This window comes from Linepithema humile, chromosome 6 (assembly GCF_040581485.1).
Source record: "Linepithema humile isolate Giens D197 chromosome 6, Lhum_UNIL_v1.0, whole genome shotgun sequence".
Classification (NCBI taxonomy): domain Eukaryota; kingdom Metazoa; phylum Arthropoda; class Insecta; order Hymenoptera; family Formicidae; genus Linepithema; species Linepithema humile.
Window position 1 is genome coordinate 9,125,374 of NC_090133.1, and position 23,716 is coordinate 9,149,089.

At 40.3% G+C, this 23,716-nt stretch overlaps 3 protein-coding genes across 6 annotated transcripts in view; 2 read left to right on the forward strand and 1 right to left on the reverse strand.

The window, feature by feature from the left end:
* Positions 1 to 13,507, reverse strand: part of Myo61F (Myosin 61F) — a 32,238-nt gene extending 18,731 nt beyond the window's left edge. Inside the window, exon 1 of the mRNA XM_012380242.2 lies at positions 13,420 to 13,507. The gene's annotated coding sequence lies outside the window, so the exon portion shown is untranslated. The remainder of the gene's footprint in view (positions 1 to 13,419) is intronic.
* LOC105679916 (kinesin-like protein KIF12) lies at positions 990 to 15,119 on the forward strand. Of its 3 annotated transcripts, none has more exons than XM_012380245.2 (16): positions 990 to 1,276; positions 2,819 to 3,047; positions 7,602 to 7,694; positions 7,780 to 7,858; positions 8,023 to 8,235; positions 8,959 to 9,096; positions 9,242 to 9,383; positions 10,049 to 10,143; positions 10,357 to 10,498; positions 11,028 to 11,146; positions 11,589 to 11,693; positions 11,768 to 11,894; positions 12,236 to 12,458; positions 13,340 to 13,484; positions 13,615 to 13,829; positions 14,365 to 14,524. In XM_012380245.2, the coding sequence occupies exons 2-16, from the start codon at positions 2,827 to 2,829 to the stop codon at positions 14,375 to 14,377; spliced, it is 2,070 nt and encodes a 689-aa protein (XP_012235668.1). In that variant the 5' UTR covers positions 990 to 1,276; positions 2,819 to 2,826; the 3' UTR covers positions 14,378 to 14,524. The 3 variants fall into 3 exon arrangements, with proteins under 3 accessions (XP_012235668.1, XP_012235667.1, XP_012235666.2); XM_012380244.2 differs by having other exon boundaries at positions 995 to 1,276; positions 14,250 to 14,524; XM_012380243.2 differs by having other exon boundaries at positions 1,014 to 1,276; positions 14,381 to 15,119.
* Positions 15,120 to 15,759: 640 nt separating this feature from the next.
* On the forward strand, positions 15,760 to 23,705 carry Uba1 (ubiquitin-like activating enzyme 1). 2 transcript variants are annotated; one of them, XM_012380239.2, is made up of 5 exons: positions 15,760 to 16,912; positions 18,781 to 19,255; positions 19,457 to 19,964; positions 20,079 to 21,152; positions 21,293 to 23,705. In XM_012380239.2, exons 1-5 carry the CDS (start codon positions 16,480 to 16,482, stop codon positions 22,010 to 22,012), a joined length of 3,210 nt encoding a protein of 1,069 aa, XP_012235662.1. In that variant the 5' UTR covers positions 15,760 to 16,479; the 3' UTR covers positions 22,013 to 23,705. The 2 variants fall into 2 exon arrangements, with proteins under 2 accessions (XP_012235662.1, XP_012235661.1); XM_012380238.2 differs by having other exon boundaries at positions 15,762 to 16,912; positions 21,287 to 23,705.
* The last annotated feature ends 11 nt before the right edge of the window (positions 23,706 to 23,716 follow it).

Genomic DNA, 23,716 nt, shown 5'->3' on the forward strand with positions numbered 1-23,716 from the left:
ACTTATTAGGTCCGTCAGATATGTGTATCAATTGAAGTAAGACATGCGTCGACGATAGTGAGTCGGGCTGACTGAAATTTATTGTTGTCGCTTTTCCGCGACGCTGATTGGTTACCTCGATTATTCTGACAGTTTGATAGTTTGAGAGCGAAGGTTATTTTGACGGTTATTTAAAATACAAAAAATTTTATTAAAATATTTAAATTTCATAATTATTAAATTATTATAAGTGCGCGCGCCTGTATTGTTCTAGTAGAATAAAATGAATAAAATTTCAGAAATCGATATCTCGAACTTTCGTCCAATATTCTCCAACTTGTCTTTGCAAACCTAATTGGCCTGACAGTATTAATTGCGCAAATAAAAGACGTTTATCGAACCGCAATGAAAAGTATCGTTCAGTTGCCATAAAAGCGCGCAAGAGAGCTAGTTTTGGGAGCTTTGAATGAAAAAACGCGCGCTTCCCGCTCGAACTAATGCAATCAGCGACTGCCGCACTCAACTTATCGCGCGCCAATCCGGAAATTTGATATCGGCAATCTTAAAGACCCCCCGCTGCCATCCATCATGCGCGGCGAAACATCAAATTTCCGTCGAAGCTGCCGAAGAATCGCGTCGTTTAATATTCGAGCGCGCGCCAACTTCCGGAAAGAATACAATCCAACCTTTATCTAGAAGAATACAACGAACAAACAGACAAAATTTTATCTCAAGATTTGCGAGAAGCGATTTTATCTCGCAATTGGATAAAAATTTCGCCGGACAACGCGCCTCTTATCGATAAAAGCTCGCAATCGACATCGCCGTCATCGTCGATGTCAAGTTCGCGGCGACGCAACTTCAAGTCCACGTGGACGATGACCGTGCCGCCGAAGGGTGGCGGTGACGCCGATATTGGCAATAGCAATAGCCGCGATGTTATGACGAGTGTCGTCCGTGCGCGTTCGATCGCCGCGCGCGCGACACCGACTATAGGAAAAACTATCCCCCTCCGGCGTGGTTTGCCGTGGGTCAAGACTCACCCCCGTGTGTCAGTACGACGCCGGTGGTTGTTGCTATTGCACGCAGCAAGCGCGTTCCCGTGTGCCGTGAGTGTTCGAGCATCGTCGAGCCCGGGCGATTCGATCGATGCGATAAATCGCGCTTCAACTCCGCGAGAAATTTCAAAAGTCGTGACTCGCCGCGGCTCGTTCCGGAAGAACCGGAAGGGGAGGGGGAGTGTTGATATTCGCATCAGGGTTCCAGAATTTTCCGGACGATACATGAAACTGCGAATGTAAGTGCACCTTCGTCAATCGGAATTCGTCTATAGACTCTGAGACGTCACGCGGAATTCAAGTTCGATAAGCAGCCTGAGCGCTCTCGTCAATTATGAAAGCATTCTACGTTATTCTATTAGGAAGAGCGTTTCGCTGCGTTATTTTTGCGAATAGTCGATAATAATAGTAAAACGAAAGATAATAACGCTTATTTTAAGACCGTAACGATCGTGAATGGGCGGATGTTGTTTTACGACTTCACATTTATAGCTACATAAATTTCATTTCTTAATCATTATTTTATCAAAATTGAACTATAAATTCTTACTGTTAAAAGTATATTAAAATAGATTATTCTACAAAACATGTTTTTTATATCACGCACGCGTTCGCAGGATGGAAATTCAAGTTTTACGAAAAATTGAATCGCAAATTGATAATAAATCCGCCGTGACGTTTTCGCGAGATAATAAATTTAAATTATGCAAATAATTAAATTGCACGTGTAAATAAGCACTTTACATAAAGCCTCATTGTTAGTGAGAACTTGTTATTAAAGTGTCATTCAATCGGTCATTAATTATTCAAGCGATCTTCTGGAAAATTGCAGACTGCGCGATGCGTCTTTTAATAATTTGTATAAAATATGTTTACTAGCCGTCTTCCTCGTTTGTTTGCTTTCACCTTCAATAACGCAATAAAGTGTAATCGTCCGGAACGGTGATATCCTTGTTGGAAGAAAATACATTCTCTATTAGCGGTTTTAATACTTCCATAACACGATTTTAATTAACTCTTTTTCTTATTAAGAAAATTAATCACTTTGGATCTTTGAAATATTGCTCGTTAAATCATAAATCGCATTTATCGAATTTTTATTCTATTTATTCTATATTTATTATGTTCACTAAATTTTTTATACTTATTCATTACTTTATGTATTTATTAATTTTTGAAATTAATTTAGAATAAAATAATTAAATTTTTATGCAAAGCGTTCGTCGAGGATAAATTTGGGAAAAATCTAGTTTCTACGCGCGAATCGATTCTAGAGCATTTCGAGGTAACTTTCGCTGTAATTGCGATAACGACTAATTATCATCGCGAGCGAAACGAAACCTGGCGAGGATTCGCAATCGAATTGAGCACAAAGCGCGAAACGCCTGTAATTAGTTGACTATAGAATGCGCACGTGATTGCATAAATTTTCGCATTTGAAATTTGTTCATTCGCCAGAAAGATCTCGAGCAGATAAAAGCGCGAACGTGGATCTCGAAGCAGTAAATAGCAGTTTACGCTAATATCTATTCATCTTGTCTCAAAAATGTTCTTTTTTTCACTCTTTATATCGAAAAATCGTGTATATATTTTCAGCGATGCTTTCAGAATTATTTATTTCTTTCTATTTATTTATTTTTTCATTAATAAAAAAAAGTGTTTTCGCCTGCGCTAATAAAATCGTAGAAGCCGATTCTCATGAATGTACAACATTTTTGTAGAAATATCGGTTTCTTTCGATAATTTTTATCAATCGTAAACTAATACGGCGTATCTCGCAGGTTGACGGATGGTGCTGGTGAAAAATCCATCTCCGAAGCGCGGCCCGAGCCCCCAACGAGAAAATGGGAAGAACCCGAAGTCGAAAGGACGAAAAGGAGGAGCTCGGGGCTCGCGCGGGAACAGTCCCAGCGATCAAACTGGTTCGCGAGGAAGTAGTCCGGGAAGGAACGGCGGCACCGACGCCAAGGGAAAGGGAAAAAGTGCGCTGCTGCATTCACGGGGCAACGAGTGAGTATATTCTCGCTTCCAGTTGCGTGTCGAAGGGGAAAGAACGCGTCGCGAAACCATCTAGATCGCATATACAGGGTGTCCCGAGCAACTGACACGTGTCTCTCGTCCAGAAAATTAATCTCATTCCTAATCTTAATTCTTAATCTTTGGCGTCTCGCGGTATAAAATCATACATGCGATCTAAGATAGCGATTAAAGTAAATTTAAAAAAAAATTACATTACAAACCAAGACGACAAATTAAATTTACTTAGTTCATTTATGTCAATTAAAATATGTAGAATATATAAATATTACATATACAAAATTAATATTAATTAATATATAAAATTATGTTATCGCGAGCGCAAGATATTGAGAATAAATATGTGAGAATTATTTATAAACAAAATTCTCGATGGGATATATAACAATTCCGCCTGGGAATTAATTTCTTACATCAAAAAAAAAAAAAAAAAAAAAAAAAGTTAATTGTCAGAAGACTCGTATCAGCGACAAATTTATGAGCGATATTATCGCAAACTCGCATTGTCACGATATAAATATAATTGCCCTCTTTTGATATGTGTCAGGCTATCTTCGATAAAGTATCGACATTTTCTCGTCTCGTGAAAAACTCAAAGGACAACGTATTATTCGGTGCCTTCGAATTACCGCGACATAAATTCACCCAATCGAAATGACTAAGCATTGACATATCGATGCCGTCGGAAAAAGAAAATCAACGACAATAGGCAAACAAGTTGGAAATTGACAATTGCGCCTCGCACACGTCTCTCTTTCTCACAAATAAATTAAACTTATTACTGTGTAAAAAAAAAGCATTTGCGACAAAACCCACGGGTTTTGTTGAGTACGAAATGGAATAACGTATTGATGATTTGTACAATCGCGAGGACGATAAACTTCAATGGAAAGGAAAAAAAGTTTCGACAATCGATCAATACGTGACAAGCTGAAATGACACACACAGACACACATTAGCTTCGCGCAAATATTCGATGGAAAAGTAGACTTATATCGTGATTATCGGGAATATCGTGCTTTATCACTTTGATTTACGATAACATCGGAACGATGATTGCAGAGCGAAATTAATAAACAGCGCGGAGATTGATATAACTTCTCAGAGAAATTGACAGTTCTAATCGATGCTTAGTATTTCACGTACGATTAGCGCTTGCGTTAAAATCGATTGTGCTTACGTAAGAGAAACCAGTCGAGAAAACCAATCAAAAATAACGAAAAAAATATATGCTTCGCTTCAAACTTCAAAAATATTAAGCAAAATTATAAGCTTAAAAACAATGCATAATTTCTGTCTACACATTGTATTTTCTACACTTTATACGTAGAATACAAATTATTTTTATTGTCTGCAAAAAAAATTTAATATTTTTACGGCTATTCGCGGTTTAATGTCGTAAAAGCGCGCTATTGCGCCACTGCTCGATCAATTTGCGGTATCGCGAGAAAAAATTAAACGACAGGAAAGATTGGCCTAGCTGGAAATCGTTCGGAAGATCTAGGACAAAGATGACACATGATGCGGCCATTAAGAAAGACAATAACTCGCAGGTTTGCTGCTTGTATTCAATTTTACGCAGGGCTGCTTGTGTAAGCCTCGTGCTGTTGATATGAAAAACAACTTACACGTGTGACGACGCGCATTTCCGGCATCATAGACTTCACCTTGTTTATTGATTGCGGGACCACGCAACTTTTTTCTCCTCAGAACCGACATAATTTCATATTTTACTTTGCAAAATGTTGCATTATGTGTTGCGCGGTAGAAAAAAAAACACTATTTCGTAATATCACTCATTTATTCTGCATTTATTTCTTCGATTTGCACGAATTGTATTGAAAATGCAATCTCTGAACAAAATTGAATTATTCAGTTTGATGTGTAAATTACTTTCGATAAACTGTTTTTAATAAAAAGAAATGTATATTTAAACCGCATAGAAATATTGTAAGAACACTCGCAAGCCCCGAGCATGTTTTTCGATTTTCCGATTACAAAAAATATATCACGCAAACCGCAATAATAAATCTAAATATTTCATGAAATGTCGCCGCATTACCGACACCCGGTCGCGCGACAATACTTATTTTACAGTCCTGAATTTACAGTCGACACGCGACTGTATTTGTATAACAGTTTGCGCGTCAATTTAATCTCATCTGCTTTCCTGACCATGAAAACTCAGCTCCATCATCGCGGAGTGTAAATACTGTCGCGAAATGTATACAAAGTGAATCATGATGAAAAACAGAACGAGTGTCTCTCTCGAGGATGTAAAAAAAATATCGAGGATATGAAAAAAAACTCGACGACGTAAAAAAATCTACAACTCGTTGCCAAGATTTCGAAAGACAAAATTAAACATAATTCCTTGCAAACCTATCAAAATCAATAATTTGGTGTTTTTTTTTAAATGGAATTATTACATTTCTACATATTGCAACTAATATTTGCAATAAATACAATACATCGTAGTATTGTTTTAAAATTAAGATTAAAAAATCTCAGCGTCAAAAAATAAATTTTTCTTTCTATTTAAAGTTATTTGATTTAATTTGCGTTCAATTTTGACAAATCTGCAGCTTCTGAAGTATCGTTTCGCGTATTTTCTTCAATGTTTGAATCTAAATAAAGATATTTAGTGCTCTATTCCTGGTATCTCGTTTTATGTCTAATAAAATAAAAAAAAAGTACATGAGTGACACATGGAGATATTTACACTTGTACACGAGACGGTCATCGCGATACCGACAGTAAGAACTGAGAGGTCGCATAGCAAGGTCCCGCAATCGATAGGCGGTATCAAACTATACCATAAATGTGCGTACATCCATTGTGCCGCCCACATATGCGTACGTTAATTAATATCACGATGAAGACAAGAAAGAATAATGAGTCTCGAGGCAAACCGAGGGATTTTTATGACGACCGAGTCTCTTAAAAACGACGTTAAAGCGCGCGATGGCATTCACGTGCAGCGCGATGATTATTAAAATGATAACTCGTTTTGTACGTGACTCATGTATTGGGCAAATAATGAGACTCACAAATCAGACAAATCAAGAATTAAACTAATATATATGAAATATTGCATTTCGAAAGTTTTAATATTACGGAAACTTATAAAATATGCATTTTATGTTGAAGTAGTATAATTTTCTTTACAAAAACGTGTTTCAATTTGTATAGAAATCTGCAAAATTGTGAGATAATTTTTCATTCGGAGAAACGCTTCGACAAACGTTACCGAACTACACACAGAAAAATATCATTCTATTGCTAAGAAAAGTAATTACTCGGCTTACTTTTCTTTTTTTAAGTAACAATTATCTTTAATAAAGAATATTTTCTTGATAATAGTCTTAAAATATACTTATCACAAATTTTTGATAAACTCATTATCATATACTCAAAAGAAGTAATTATTTTTTGGTGAAGAATATTATAAAATTGTATCGAAGAAAAGTCAGATTTGGTTAATTTAATAAGCAAATAGAATTCTTTTTTAAATTTAATATTCTTGATTAAAGTATTAAACTTACTAGGATCAAAATATATTTTGAATAAATTTGATGCTTATGATGAACTTACGATAGATTTGCGGATATATGAACTTATAAAATACTTAAAACAAGTAATATTTACTTAAATACAGTATGTATTTTTCTGTGTGTATTTTAATTTAAAAAAATCGTTGATATCATTGATAGAAATTTCCTGTTGAAACACAAGACTCGCGTAGTCGCAACAAGAGAAATGACTTTTTCACAGAATCGCTGATTTGTGCGATCGATTAAACGATTCGATATTTATCAGCATCGATTTCGAATCGGCTCGTTCCCGGAGATGCGGCACAGTGCGGCCGCAATGAAAAAGGAATCGCGCCTGAACCGCGCGGCCAAACACGCGAACACGACTCGATGCACTTCGATCAGGCCTCGTGAATTATGAGAGCTGGCCGCACACGATTAGAGGTCAATCGAACGATTGACTGAGCATTTCCGCATCGGACGCTCGCCATCGCGTATTCATGAAATGCCGTTAATTTGCGGAATTAGATCGACGATTGCGTTTAATAATAGAACCAGCAGTAACCGTAGACGCAATGATAATATAACTGCAATTCCTACGACATTCTATCTACATCGTTAATTATGGAAGTCGATCGATCACACGGAGATCTACAGGGTGATTTTTAATTATGCAAAATAAGTAACAGCGCGTCATATTCTGTCTTCACAGATAATTACTTCTAATAACGATGAAATATGAAACCTCTCTAGATTTGAGAAATGATAAATAATAGTTATTTCTCTTTTCTCGCTTCAAGTGGACAAAACAAGAAAAAAATAATGCTTCAAAAATTTTTATCACACGAATAAATTTGTATATATAAGATCGTGTTTAATAATTATTTTTACAATTTTATCGTTTACTCGTTCGTGTAGAACAATTTATTTATCTAAAAGGAATAAAACTAATAGCGATGTATATCGCGGAGATAACGTCGTTACGTGCTTTCAGGGTTGGTAGCATCGAAAAATTGGTGGACGGCGATAGGCGGATAATCGCGACCAAGCATCTGCTTCCAGAAAACAACATAAATGTCGTCGTCAGGTATTTGACTCGACTCGTTCTAATATTAGTCCGATTGAAATGAACTCGATTCCGTTACAACAATACCTACCCCCCCTTTTTTCAGAGTGCGTCCGCTCAGCAATAAGGAAATTAAAGCCGGCGACGAAATGGCCGTGCAATTTCCTGGCGACGGGCAAATATACGTAAGTGCGACAAATTGAATCGTCCCGAAAATGACAACGGCATAGTTTTCTCGCGATGAAATCAGCACGATTCCTCCTCACTTATTTTTCTTCGCTTTCTAATCTATTATCGATAACAAGAGGCAGCCGTCTCGGAGCGAAACACCCAATGTTATTCTTTACAGTGCGATGCGGTTTCGAGCAGCGGCGACAAGAAGCCAAAAGTGTTTTCTTACAACGTCGTTTTCGAACCGAATGCCACGCAGGAGGACATCCTGCAGTACACTGGCATTAAGAATCTCATCGAGATGGCGGTGGAAGGCTTCAGCTGCACCGCGTTCTGCTACGGGCAGACCGGAAGTGGCAAAACGCATACTCTGACTGGACCTCCGAGACTCGTAAGCGAAGAAAGACACCGTTTTTCCACACTTCGGATTCTTTTAGCGCTCTTTTTTCATTAATATTTTAACGGTTTTCGAGTCGAACAACTTGAATCGAGACTGTTCTTGGGCGCTTCGAAGCTATAATGTTACTTCCCGGGAGAAAACGTCGAAGTTTAAAATTACTTAAAGTTTCTTTCAATGGCGCCGCATGTGCATAAGACAATAGGATACGTAAAACGTATGGTGACGTTAACGATCGATAGCTACGTATTCAGTGGGAAGGTTAAAATTGATCGTCTTTTGTAGATAAGATAATACGACGCGTCTAAGTCATGTGTAATATTGTCTCTCGCAACCGAACAAACGCGCCTTTGTATATTCGATGTGTCAAGTTTGCATAAAAGAAATGCGGACGGTTAAAAAAAGTTCAGAAAGCGTCTCTCTGCAAACGAGACTGCGAAAATCACACCAATCTGCGCTTTTTCAAGCATCATGAAATTTCAACCTTTTAGAATATAATGATTGTGGAATAGAAAATCTTGAATGAATAATATCGCTTGAAATAATTAGCGAATCATTAATTTTAATATATGTTTAATCAGATAAAATATGAAGAGTAATGTTGTTGCAAAATTAAGTCAGTCAAGTTGTTATTATTAAATAATTGAAGTCAAATCTATTTACTTTTGTATACATGTCGGGCTTTTATATTTGTAAGTTAATGGAATCATTTGACAGTTCGACAAGATGGATCCGTACTCGGAGGACCACGGTTTGGTCTTCCGTTCCTTCGTCTACCTGTTTAAAGTCCTTCAAGAACACGAGAAGTGCAATTTCGTGCTAAAAGCTTCCTTTCTGGAAATCTACAATGAGAAGGTCAGTCCGCCTTTAAAATAAATTGTTCTTTCTGAGTTTTATGTAAAGCAAAATAAGCGATTATTGCCGTAAACAAGTCTTCTTTCATTTTATACAAATAAAATTCGTAAGCGAGTTTTTATAGAAAAATTTAATAAAAAAATAGGTGATAGATCTCTTAAATCCCGGAACTTCGAGAAAACCGCTGGCGGTTCGCTGGAGTAAAAAAACACGCGGATTCTTCGTCGAGAATTTGTTCACGGTGGAATGCGAAGAACTGGACGATCTTCTGGCTGTTCTCGAAGAAGGTGAGAGAAAAAAGTGATTTTACGAAGAAGCTGCAAGTTTCTACTTCGCGAATATTTCCATCGTTTGACATTATAACGATTAAAATATTATACATTAATTATTTTTATTGGTTTTCCAACGTTCTCCGTTAATTTATTAACAATTTTATTCATGCGAGATGCTCGGAGACATCTTAATTTTGTTAAAATTAATTATTTAAATAGATATAGTGGTAGGAGGATCTCAAGCCCAAGTAGATCGTATTTCTTGATATATATTTTTTATTACACCAATGTTAGAACAAACGTTTCGGCTGATCATTCAACCATCTTCAGTGTTCCTTTTAATCTGTACTTAAAACTATGTTAATTCAATTCACCATTATTGAGGTCTATACTAGTGATCACTTATGTGATTGTGAGAAATTGCAGTTGCGGTGTTAATCTCAAGTCACCATGTTCTCAACTGTCCATTTAAATTAACTATTTAAATTTAAATAAAAATTTAAATTTAAATTTAAATTAGTTATTTAAATTTAATAACTTGAAGTTTAGGCTCGCAAATTTCAAAACGATGGAATAGCAGGAGGATCTCAACCAAAGAAGATTGTGATTCTTGATATCTATTATTGATATTATTAATTAAATTTGTTTTAACTTTGTCAAGAATAATAATGTTTTTGCAGGAATGAGAAATAGATCTATCGGTACGCACAATATGAATGAATATTCCAGCAGGAGCCACTCGATTCTGACTGTATATATCACCTCCGAACAAGCGGTAAGCAAATACGATGGGTCGCGCTTATCACATATATTTCCCCGGGGAGCAAATCTCTAAAACAAAAGCACCCAACATTTCAAGATAATCAAACACTAAAAATAGCGTCGAATTTTACAGTGAAAATCAATTTTGTCCAATTTGTTTTCTCTTCTTGTCGCGCGATTAATTAAATTAATTTATAACAAAGATTGAAATAAGTTTCTTTCGTAGATGGAGAATGGCGTATTCATCTCGAAGCAAGGCAAAATCAATTTCGTCGATCTTGCCGGAAGCGAGATGACGAAGAAGACTCAGAGCGAGGGCAAAACCTTGGAAGAGGCGAATAACATCAACAAGAGTCTGATGGTGTTAGGTAAAGCCAGTCTCTCATTCATCAACAATTATCCACGATATTTTCCAAGAGTTTAAAAAATATTTTTTTTTCCTTCAAACAAAGCTCGTTAAACGCTGTAAAACTGAAGCTCGTTGGAAGCGCGATTTTTACACGCAATAATCTAATCCCGACGCGCGATGCAAGCAATTCGCGTCACATTCGGCGCTCCATTTTGCTATAAAGTGGCAATAATGATTAATTTATGAACAGGAAATTGCATTAGATCTTGACTTTGAAATTGCGATGCGTCTATTATTTAGAATAGCTGAAGATCGATAGATGGATGGACTATTAAGTTATTGACATGTGAAAAGTGACGTGCCCCGCGTACTTCCCGCCTATGGAAAATAATCGATGAACTTTTTATACTTCGCGATTACGGCCGCTAAATAAAACAAGGAAGTTTTCGCGAACACAATTTTGCTAATAGCGGCGACAAAATTACGGAAATTTTCTCTCACACGTTTGATTTTTATCGATTGTGTAAATGTCGTTTGCGCTCGCGCAGGATACTGCATCGCTTCCTTGAGCGATGGGAAACGAAAAGGAGGCCACATCCCTTATCGGGACAGCAAATTGACGAAGCTTTTAGCCGATAGCCTCGCCGGAAATGGCGTCACATTGATGGTGAGTAGATAATCGGGATTTCGTAACGATTTTTCCAAAATCGATATCGCGATCGACGCTAGCGTATTTCTGCGGACACTTATCGCCCGCGCAACACGTACGCGATGAATGTTAATACATTACGACAACAATCCACCTTGGATTGCTAATGACATTTTACGCCAAACATTTCTTAAAAAGACTAATGGATTAAAAAGAATCGGTAGACGAGGTAAAATTAGAAATAAATTACACAAAAACTTGACTTCCTAATCGTTGAGAATAGAAAGAGAATTTATTATGGAGCGAATTCAAATTATTCTTCTTCAATTTGCAAGAAATCGATTACAATTACTTGGTTTGAAAAAAGAAATTAATAAATAAATTCTTAGCCTTTCAGACCGCTTGAGTTTCGTAAAGAATTCTAATTTTGTCTTAACGATAATTAATTTATTTTGTCCAGATCGCCTGCGTTTCGCCGGCTCGTTCGAACGCCAACGAGACCTTGAACACCTTGCGATACGCCGCGAGAGCCAAAAAGATTTCTACGAAACCCATTATAGTGATGGTAAACACAGTTGCTTCGAGCAAATTCCAAATCTTCGAAGAAATACGTTTTCGAAACGTGTGCCTTATTTTCAGGATCCACGCGAAGCTCTGATCCTCAGCCTGAAGCGAGAGGTGGGAGCTCTTCAGACCGAGAATGAGCACCTGAGGATGACTCTTCATCTCAATGAGACTCAAAATATAATCCGTAGCGAATCGAAAAGTATGAATCGCAACTTTTCAACACACTCGTTAATATCTTTGTGTATCGATAACGTTAAACGCAAAAAATTATTTAAATCCACGGATTGTTCGTCAAATTAAAAGAAATTAGCGTGTAGAATTTCGTTCTACAAAAAATATTTAAAAGGAATCGAAGTTTTCATATACTTGAAGAGAATCAAGCAGTTTGATAAATTGTCAAAATACACAAATAACGTTCTAATAATACAGTAAAAGTAATTGAGAAGCTTTTCAATCAATTTCTCATTTCGAAGATTGAGAATTCGACTCTGTGGTTTTGTTTTGCCGTCACTCTCGCTAATTGATCGCTGAATTTTTAAGCCGAACGAATACCCGTCACACCGCCACCGGTCGACTTCGATAAATTGGCCGAGATGGACACCTCGGAACTGAGCCAATTGATTCACGCGTACATCACCGAGAACGAGGCGTTGCGCCGCGAGAACGCCGAGCTCTACGCCACGCGGGACCAGGTGATACGAGACCAGGAACTCGTTTGTCGGGAAAACGAAAGATTGCTCAAGAAACTCGAAGACGTGAATTCGTAAGCCCATACGATATTTTTCAGCACAAGTGTTAAAGATAAATACACGCTGTTTTGTGCTTGAATTTTAAAAAATATCTCACACAGTTATACGTTTTTTAAAATATCACCCAATTTTATACTTTCAAGAGACATAAATTTTTAATAATATCCCGCGCGGAGGAGAAAGGAAAGAAATCAGAAGGGAAGGAAAAAAAGGAAGGAAGTCACAAAGACAAAGAAAAAGAAAGAAAAGACAGGGCAATCAGTTAAAATAAATAAATATATAAAATAAAAGCTAAAGCCAAAGAATTGAATGTTCAAAGTTTAAAGTTCAAAGTTTATTTAAGAGTTTATTAAAGAGTATATTTAAGAGTTTATTTCAGAATTGATTAAGAGTTGATTAAAAGTTGATTAAAAGTTGAGTTGATCTGCGAGAGATTAGATTAGAGATCCTTAGAATGGAGGATAGAATTCAACAGCAAATTAGATTTAGATTTAGTTCAGATGTAGATTTAAGATTTAGAATTTTAGGATTTAAGTTTAAATAAAAGTTTGTAAGTAGAAAGCTGGTAGAAAGCTTGTAAGAGAGGAGCCAAGATGTTTTGTTTGGTATTATATTGTATTATAATTTATATTTTTGTACTAAAGAAAGAATGTATGATGTACCGGAAGCCATCCTAAGGCAAGGATTAAATAAAATAAATAAAATAAATAAAATAAATAATAATATTCCGCGCATTTTATATTCGAAATACATTTTACGAAATTAACAGTACAATATTCGAATTAAATTTTTCTTTATCTTGTGCATTTCGTATTTTGTTATTTAATCTTTTCCAAGCTTGTCAACATTTTGTATGTATTACGTTTTCATGCAAATTCTTATAACTTTTTCACAGGGTGTGCTGTCGATCGCCGATAATACCAGCGAGACCTTCCTATTCGGCGGAATTATTGAATGAAAATAATGAAGACATACCTGGTGCGACCAACATCTGGATGAATCCGAACGCTGCTCCCAGTCCGGTGTACTCCTTTTCGAAGGTGCGATTAAAATGCATCTGGAATGTATAATGATAACACGTTAGCGATGCCGACTTTTATATGTACACGATGCTCGAGATACGCTATCGCAAAATACATTTCTTAATCGTATAAAATATCATTCCTGCAGTATACGATCAATAGCGGACTGTACAACAGATCAGCCGGCAGTATGCCGGAAAAAGTATTGAAGGAGCTTGACAAGCGTAGAATCGTCGGCAGTTACAATAACATCGCTGAAGCGTACAAGGACAAAAGCAGTCATCGACGGCACAACTCGTGGGACAACAGCAATCGGCCTATGATCAGCCCGGAGCAGAGAATCTCTCCGGTAGATATAAATCAGTAAGTAATCGTAATCTCTCTTAATTTTCAATTCTAATCGAATACATTTTTGAATATTTTTTGCTATTATTGTATAATCATTTTTTTTTTAATGGTAGCGTTTTCAAAAAGTCATAATGTATTACAATAATTTCATATTTTATATATTGAATCTGTTTTCTAAAAAGCTTAACTAAAGTTCGAGTGAATGTATACTGAATGTGAATGTGTAATGAACAAAATTTAATACTATACATACAAGCAATTTACATTGAATTATTGTACCGTTATGTCAAACATGGTATCTAAACGCAACCATATTATTGTACTTCCTTCGTATTTCTATCAAATAATATCTAATCAATCTTATATAAATCTGTTTTACACTTGCGAGACACAAAAATTCTACACCTGATATTCTATCTTTTGTATTTCGAAAAGACAAGAGCTCTCCATCCGAGCTTAGGGACACTTTAATCGCTCTTCGAGATACCATGTTTGACACTCGCCGCCTGTACGTCTCGAGCACGAGCAAAGCCGGCTAAACTAACCAAAGACACACGCGGTGACAGTCAAGGTCGAAGGACGACCTTGCGGCGCACCTCGACGGTACCTGAGGAGGGCAAGCCTCCGCCGTTGAGGCCGAGCGACCGGCCGCCCGCCGCGGATGACGCCGCCGCCACCGAGATGCCCGCCGAGCAATCTAACGGATCGCCCGATTCGATCCTGAGCGGTCCCCTCGATGTGGGTGGCAATTCGGCCCCCGACACCGCGGAATCGGTTGCCCCCACCGTCCCCTTCCCGCCGATATCGCACTCGCCGTCGTCGTTCGTGACGCCGGAACCGGAACCGCGCAAGTCGCAATCGCGGGCCAACAACGGCAAGAAGGGCGCCGAAGGAAGGATCAAGGACGAGCAGCGAGCCTTCGGCAGCCCGGTCTCCGTCGACGATGATGACGCGCGATTTTGAGAATCTCGTGTGTCGCGAAGGAAGTCGCGACCGATCAAATCTAACCTCTCATTTTCGACATTCTCGATGGGAAACGTCGTCGAAGGAAGCCACTCTCTTTTCATGCGAATCTTTGAGAAGCATCGAGCGACACCGAAATAAACATTTACTTGTAACCAATCATACGATTACCTAATCGCAATTGTACAATACACTTTCCTACACATGTCAGTGAGTTTTTTTTCTTATTTATACCGTCTTCTTCGAAGACTTCGGAAGAGAATGATGAAGTAATTGTACAGAATGCAATATAGATGAATTGAAGCTGTAAGAAATGAATGAATTAAAGTGAATTGAAAGAAAGTCTTGTGTATTTGGACGCCTTTCGAGATCATCCTTTCGAAATCGCCCGTCAAAGCTGTTTATTATTTTGCCGAATTTCCGTTTCTTTGACGCCCATTGCTTCTATTAAATCCATATTTTTTTCAACATTGCAAGAACAGCCTCCGGCAAAATGGCGGCAAAAAAGTGTAACCTACTTTTTCGTAAATCATGTTATTGGAAAAAGAACTTGAAATGCTTACGTGAATGTATCCTCTTCGTTCGTCATTTTGCAGCCGCGTTTGTCTCTTCCCAAATTTAAATGATGTAGTGATGCCGCAATTACGCAATATGACGTCAATATACGACACACGAACGGGATTTACCTCATCGTTACCGGCAAATTCTTATGTACGCAACACCTTCCTTCAAACTTTTGAACTATCAAGTGAAATTTTACGCGATGAGAATTGCATTCCGATTGGTCGCCGGCTACGCATGCTCCAACCGCTCCGCGTATCGCGACGCATAATCGCGGGTTACACTTCGCGCGCTGCGATTGGCCATCGCGTATGAAGTAGGAAATCATAGTAGTGTCTCTCTAGACTACTTCAATCGACGACATAACAAATAATTCGGACGAGCGATATGTCGACTGTCGGCTCTATAACCCTTTGCGTTCATGACACATCCGATCAGAGTCGATCGCGGCGATAGCCAGGGCCTGGTGTGTCTCGGAAGCGAACGTGCGACGGAACGTACGAGCGAACGAGCGAGTGAGTCGGTGAATCCGCGGAGCCGTGTAGCAACAGTGGATGAGAGAACGCGCGGGGGTAGAGGCGAAGAGCGTCGTCGGTAGAACGGACGGAGCGGTGTATCGCGGCGGTGTGCGACGGTGGTCACGCCGAGTCTCGTCGGCGTTCTCCAGAAAGGGACGGGGTCGGCGACGGCGGTGTTCTCCAAGCGGACACGAAAGCGGTCGCGGGCCGCGGATAGGCACGAAACGCGTTTCTCGGGCTGTGGCGCGCGGCGGAAGGGGACGACGGTGGAGAGTGGTGGGGCGGCGCAGAGCGACGGTGAGGTTGGTCGGTGCGCGTTCGTGGCTAATATCCGCTTTGCCCGTGTCGTCGTCGTCGTCGTCGCCGTCGGCGGAAAGGTGCAGTGTTCCGTGGTCGCGGAGAGAGCCGTGTATGCGCGCGCGTACGGTGGCAAGCGCGATCGAGAATCGCGAGAGAAAAAGAGATAGAGTGAGGGAGTGAAAGAGAGAGAGAGAGAGAGAGAGAGAGAGAGGGAGAGAGAGAGAGAGAGAGAGAGGGAAAAAGAGAAAGAAAGGATATAATCAGGGGAAACAATCGACGGCACGTAATCCGACGTCTCCGTGACACGTCTGTGAAGACCTCCGATGTCTAGTGCTGAGGCGGCGGAGTGCTCCGTTGATCCCCCAGCCAAGAAGCGACGCCTTGCTGCTGCCAGCACGGGAGGAGCCGACGACGAGCCGACAACAACGAACGCGGTGGAGATGGACATAGATATGGCGAAGAATGGCTCCACGAGTTCCAGCAGCGGCGGCACCTCGAGCGGCGCCGGCCGGGTTCGACGTAGGTCCTCCGAAATCGACGAGGGTCTGTACTCGCGGCAGCTCTACGTCCTTGGCCACGATGCTATGCGCCGCATGGCCTCCTCACAGGTGCTCATCTACGGCCTCGGCGGCCTCGGCGTCGAGATCGCGAAGAACGTCATCCTCAGCGGCGTCAAGTCCGTCACGCTGCACGATCACGCTGTGTGCCAACACTCCGATCTCAGCTCGCAGTTCTATCTCACCGAGGCGGACCTAGGTGAGGAACAATGAATGCGCGCGGGTGAGCGCCGATCGCTGATCGCAGGCACGTGCAACGTGGAAAGGATGGAGAGAGAGAGAGGAAAAAAAAAAGTGCGCTTTGTACTTTCGATCAGTCAGTCGCCAGCATTCCGATAACGCAACGCTGTGTTGAAATATTGCAGGCGGACGATGATTTTACTTTTTTGTGGAGATTGAGATGGAATATTGGGAAAAAAGCGTATCATGTTTTAAAAAGATAGATACGTGCAAAAGAACTTTTACAATGTTTTTCACAAAGGTCCACTTGTTCGAACTCTTTTTAGCACTTTTTTTTATCGTTTTATATTGAAAATAGAATTTAAAGCAGAAATGCAGAATTTTTATCAAAGTAGAATAGGCTTTTAAGGTACCTTTTCACACACTGACGCTCGGCGCTCAATTTCAGTGTAGAAGACATCACGTGACTAAAAATAACCAACCGTTGCAGTAGTTTTTGATCACATGATGTTTTCTAATGCTGAAATAGAGCGCCGAGCGTCAGCGCGAAAAGACACTTTTATACTGGCTTGATGCGGAAAAAGAGATATAAACAGATTGAGAGAGTTTTAAGAACAGCGTTTCCAGAATCCTGCCTTTTTTTTTTTTTTTTTCATGCATCACATTTGTATTTATATTTCACTTTTAACATTAAATATGCTTATTTTTCTGCGCAAAATATTTGTGTTACGTTTATAGAAAAGACAAAAATAGGTTAGGTACGCAAATTTAGAATAAAAATTGAATACAAATTTAGAATTCGGACTTATCGCTATAATTTCCATGCAAAAATAATTCCTGCACTTGTTTGTGTGAATAAATTTGATTATTAATGTAAGATATATTTTTTCACATAGCTGCAGCATTAAAAATCGACTTTACTGAAATTAACAATGTGAGCTGAAATAAGACCACATATATATCAATCTTGTAATTAATCTCAAAAGATTATATCAATAATAACACATATCAAATACTACATGCATAATAAAAGTGTTGCATCAATTGCAGTAATGCTTATGTATATAGCAACCAGTCATATACATAGAATTCTCTTCTGTCTAATAAAATTTATCAGAACAACACCAATGGAGGTTTGCCTGTAATAATAAACTTGCACAATCGAGAAAGGATAATCTCCAGGACGATAAGATTTCTATTGTGATAAGGTACAACTGTTACCATTGTCAGGAAAATTATAATTCTAATTTACCATCTCTGCAAACAGCGATATAAAATACAGACTGCATGCTAATAATGCAAGTCATCATGAGGAAATTGTCTTGCAAAATATTACTTAAACGTCCTGTGAATGACAAACTCTTTATTCTATATCTGCGTTAATGCGGAGGTACTAATCAGAAAAGCATGACAAAAAGAATTGTAAATATTATAAATATATGTCAAATGAAATATATTAAATCAAATGAGCGTCATTGTGTGCGTAATACCGATGCACAGTAAATCAATACATATGACATGAAAAAACTAAATTTCTGAGAAATATCTCTTCTTGAATTATATATGTGCATAATCTATATGTATATAATGTTTCAAAAAAATTTAAAGAACCTCCTTCATTGACCAAGGAGTAAGTTTATTGTTTATAAGGCGTTAGCAGACGATATTAATATTACTATTAAAATTAATGAAACTATTATTATATTTTTGCAATTATTTTAATCTTACAACTAGTAATCAACGATTAGAAAAACAAAATAAAAATAAAACGGCAATACAAATGTTAAGTGGATTTATTATTTCTTTGAATTGCACTAGTTGTGAGATTGAAATAAGATATAATTGTAAAACAAGTAACACAATTAATGCTCCGATATTGCTCGACAGGTCTGAACCGCGCGTCTGCGTGCTGCGATCGCCTGGCCGAGCTGAACAATTATGTACCCACTAATTGGTACACCGGGCCAATGTGCGAGGAGTACATCCAGCAGTTTAACGTCGTGGTGCTGACGGAAACGACGCTGGACGAGCAGCTGCGCATCGCGGAGATCACCCATGCCAATAATATAGCTCTCATAATCGCCGACACCCACGGCCTCTTCTCGCAGGTGTTCTGCGACTTCGGCGACACCTTCACAGTGGTGGACACGAACGGCGAGCCGCCGGTGAGCGCGATGATCGCCAGCGTCTCCCGCGACAGCGAGGGCGTTGTCACGTGTCTGGACGACACCCGCCACAGCATGGAGGACGGCGACTACGTGACCTTCTCCGAGGTGCAGGGCATGACTGAGCTGAACGGATGCGAGCCGCTCAAGATCAAGGTCTTGGGACCGTACACCTTCAGCATCGGCGACACTTCTAGGTGAGGCATGCGAGCGACGACGAATATATTCGTTGTTCCGCGCAAATTCGCCATCTTATCGATTGATCTAGGAAAAAGAATCATCCGTGAAACCGCAAAAATGTCTTTCAATTTTCGTTCGCTGTAAATGTCGGCAGACTTGGAACACGAATAGGGGTTTCGATTTTGCAACGACTTTATTAACGATCCTCCGTTATTCAGGTTTTCCGAGTACGTACGCGGCGGCATAGTGACTCAAGTGAAGATGCCTAAGAACTTGCACTTCGAGCCGCTGAAGACGGCCCTGAAGAAACCCGAGTTCCTCATCACGGACTTCGGCAAGTTCGACTATCCGGAGCAGCTGCATCTGGCCTTTCTGGCGCTGCATCAGTACAAGACTAATGAGGGCAGGCTGCCGCGACCGTGGAACCAGGCGGACGCCGACGAGTTTCTCACCGTCGCCGAGAAGGTCAAGGATAGCTACGGTTTCGACACTGAAATCAATAGCGAATTACTGGCCACGTTCGCCAAGGTGTCCGCCGGCAATCTGAATCCCATGAACGCCACGATCGGCGGCATCGTTGCTCAGGAGGTGATGAAAGCCTGTTCCGGCAAGTTCCATCCCATCTATCAATGGCTCTATTTCGACGCCATCGAATGTCTGCCGGCCGATCGTTCGGAACTGACCGAGGAAGACTGCTGTCCCACAGAATCGCGTTACGACTCTCAGGTACAAACATTTGACAATTGAATTCAAAAATTGTTACTCCGATTCGTCTAAAATATGAATTATTATTAATTTCGTCGCTCAACGATCGCTGATCCGACTGCTTTTTTTCTTCAGGTGGCTGTCTTCGGTCGGAAATTCCAGTCCAAGATCGGCAACTTGAAATACTTCGTGGTCGGTGCTGGTGCAATCGGTTGTGAATTACTAAAGAACTTTGCGATGATCGGCGTGGGCGCGGAGAACGGTTGCGTCACAGTGACGGACATGGACTTGATCGAGAAGTCCAATTTGAACCGACAGTTTCTGTTCAGACCGTCGGACGTGCAGCAGTCGAAATCGTCGACGGCGGCCAGGGCCATTAAGGGCATGAACCGTGCCATGAAGGTGGTCGCGCACGAGAACCGGGTGTGCCCGGAAACGGAGAAGATCTACAACGACGATTTCTTCGAGGTTCTCGACGGCGTGGCGAACGCGCTCGACAACGTGAACGCGCGCATCTACATGGATCGCCGTTGCGTGTACTATCGCAAGCCGTTGCTGGAATCCGGCACCCTCGGCACCAAAGGCAACACCCAAGTGGTGGTGCCGTTCCTGACCGAGTCGTACAGCTCGTCGCAGGACCCGCCGGAGAAGAGCATTCCGATCTGCACGCTCAAGAACTTCCCAAACGCCATCGAGCACACCCTGCAGTGGGCACGCGACAGCTTCGAAGGCCTGTTCCGTCAGTCGGCGGAGAACGCGGCGCAGTACATCTCCGACGCGCAGTTCATCGATCGAACGCTCAAGCTGCCCGGTGTGCAGCCCCTCGAAGTGCTGGAGTCCGTGAAAACGGCGCTGGTCGACGAAAAGCCGAACACCTTCGCGGATTGCGTGGCGTGGGCTCGCTGCCACTGGCAGGAGCAGTACAGCAATCAGATCCGTCAGCTGCTGTTCAACTTTCCGCCGGACCAGGTGACTTCGAGCGGCCAGCCGTTCTGGTCCGGTCCGAAGCGCTGCCCGGATCCGCTGGCCTTCGACGTCAACGATCCTTTGCACATAGATTATATCATCGCCGCTGCCAATCTCAAAGCCAAGGTCTACGGAATACCCACGAATCGCGATAGAGAAGAGATCGCTAGGATTCTCGCCGCCGTCAAGGTCCCCGAATTCACGCCCAAGTCCGGCGTTAAGATAGCCGAGACCGATTCACAGGTGAGTAGATAAATTAAGGAAATGGGGAATTTTTTCCGATTTAAAGATTAAGCGTTTGTAAAACTTTAAAGAGTCGCTGCTCGGGAATTCGCGACTTTTGCAAAATCAAAAGAGACGGAAAATTGTATTTACAGGTGCAGGTGTCGAACGGCAGCGGTAACATCGATCACGAGCGACTGTCGCAGCTGCAGGAGGAGCTGCCGAAGATGGAAGATCTGAACAGCTTGGCGATCTACCCGCAGGAGTTCGAGAAGGACGACGACGCCAATTTCCACATAGACTTCATCGTCGCGGCGTCAAATCTGCGCGCTACCAATTACAAGATCTCGCCGGCCGATCGGCACAAGAGCAAGCTGATCGCCGGTAAGATCATTCCGGCGATCGCCACCACCACCTCGGTGGTGGCCGGTCTCGTCTGCCTGGAGCTGTACAAGCTGACGCAAGGCGTGCGCGACTTGACGCTGTACAAGAACGGCTTCGTGAACCTAGCGCTGCCGTTCTTCGGCTTCAGCGAGCCGATCGCCGCCCCCAAGCTCAAGTACTACGACATCGAGTGGACGCTGTGGGACCGCTTCGAGGTGAAAGGCGAGCTGACGCTGAAGGAGTTCCTCGACTACTTCAAGGAACGTCACAACCTCGAGGTGACCATGCTGTCGCAGGGAATCTGCATGCTGTATTCGTTCTTCATGGCGAAGCCCAAGTGTCAGGAGCGCATGGGCCTGCTGATGTCGGAGGTGGTGAAGAAAGTGTCGAAGAAGAAGCTGGAGCCGCATGTGCGCGCCCTCGTGTTTGAGTTGTGTTGCAACGACGACGATGGGAACGATGTCGAGGTGCCGTATGTGCGCTACACTCTGCCCTGACTCACCCGCGCGATTCCCGATCGCGCCAGATGATGTCTACTTAACTGAGACAGCCGTATATAGTGATTTCTACAAATTTCTATTTTACGACGATGTAACACACGAGGAGGTGACGTTGTTTGCTGCCGATCCTCATCTATGGACATCTAGTGTGAGGCACTCTCTTTCTTTCTGTATATTTTACTTTTTTTTTCTCACGCGTTTCTACCGCCAGCGCTTAGTAGTAGTGATTTTTCGAGCAGTGTGCGCGCCTAATAGCCAAGATCGGTTTCTCCGGTTTTTTTTTTTTTTTTTTTTTTTTTTCCGTTAACAAAATGAGATTCGCGTGAGCAAGCCTCGTCTTCGGACTTTTTTTGATCAGTAAACAAACACGATGATATCCGGAAACCGAGAAATCGTATAAATATGTTCAAATTGATTTTTCACTCAAACTAACATTGAACGAGCCCATTTTTATATTTGTGGACGATTTCGAATAAACTTTGCAACTTAAAAAATATGTTTCTTAAATTAAAATTACTCTACAAATTTATGCCGTGAATTCGAATTAAATTATTATTGAAATTAATGCAGGACTCTTAAGAAAAAGTGTATTTCTCACTGTTTCGACATATGCAAAAATCAGTTGCGTTGAGTCTCTTGTTTTTCATAATCCAATATGTACAATCGCATCGACTAATCTATGGAATTTCAGTTTAGCTTGTTAATTAAATTGAATTTCTGTCTTCTCTCTGTTGCTGTCTCATTTTGCTTACGACGTGCTCTAGTGTCGCAATTGAATAAAGAAAAAGAAAAAAAAAGGAGAAAAAAGCGAAATCGCATACAATGCCAAAATTTCTACGAGGAAGAAGAATATAAACGTTAAACAGTTCGATCCGCATAGGTAATTTTTCAAGAGACGACGAGTCTACTAGCTCACTCCACACACACACACACATACCGCTCTATTGTATAGAATGGGATGTAAATTAAACTAGAGATAAAAAAATGAAGATTCGAGGATCTTTAAATATTATTGTTAGCCCACTTTAAACGTAGTTTCCTAGTGAGATGTGAGTAATCAATATCGAATTTTTAGCAGACGCAATATGTCTTGCCACTCTTTTTTCTCCTATCTCCCTTTCTTTTTTGCCCTTTGTTTCCCGTGGACGATTATTTTAATAGCGAGGGAACAATTAACTACTATATCCTTGGATGCATTCTCCCTTTTCATCCTTTTTTTTTAAGGTTTTTGATAAGCGACTCGCTATACACACCAAGAATTTATGTAATGGATATAATTCCATCATTCTGGTCTGATTTATTCGCTTTGCAACGTCTTTCTTGAAAAATAATAATAGTAATAGTAATATTAATAATATTAATAATATTAATAATAATAAATAATAATAATAATAATAATAATGAATAAACTATTGGCTAAGGCTGGTTGTTGTTACGACGGATACATTGCATTTAAATTTATAAAAAGATGTCTTTGAAGGAAAGAGAAGCTTCTAAAAAAAGAAAATAATAAAAATAAATCGCATATACTTTAGACCAAGGAAGATAACAAAAAAAAAAAAAGAAGGAAAGATATTTTGTTAATTTTAAGGTATAATGCGGATATTTATTATATATCATTTCGTCGATAGATAACAAATAGATGTGTTTGGATTTAAAGAAGTATGAAATATAATAACTGAAAAATAAAGTGGGAAGTAT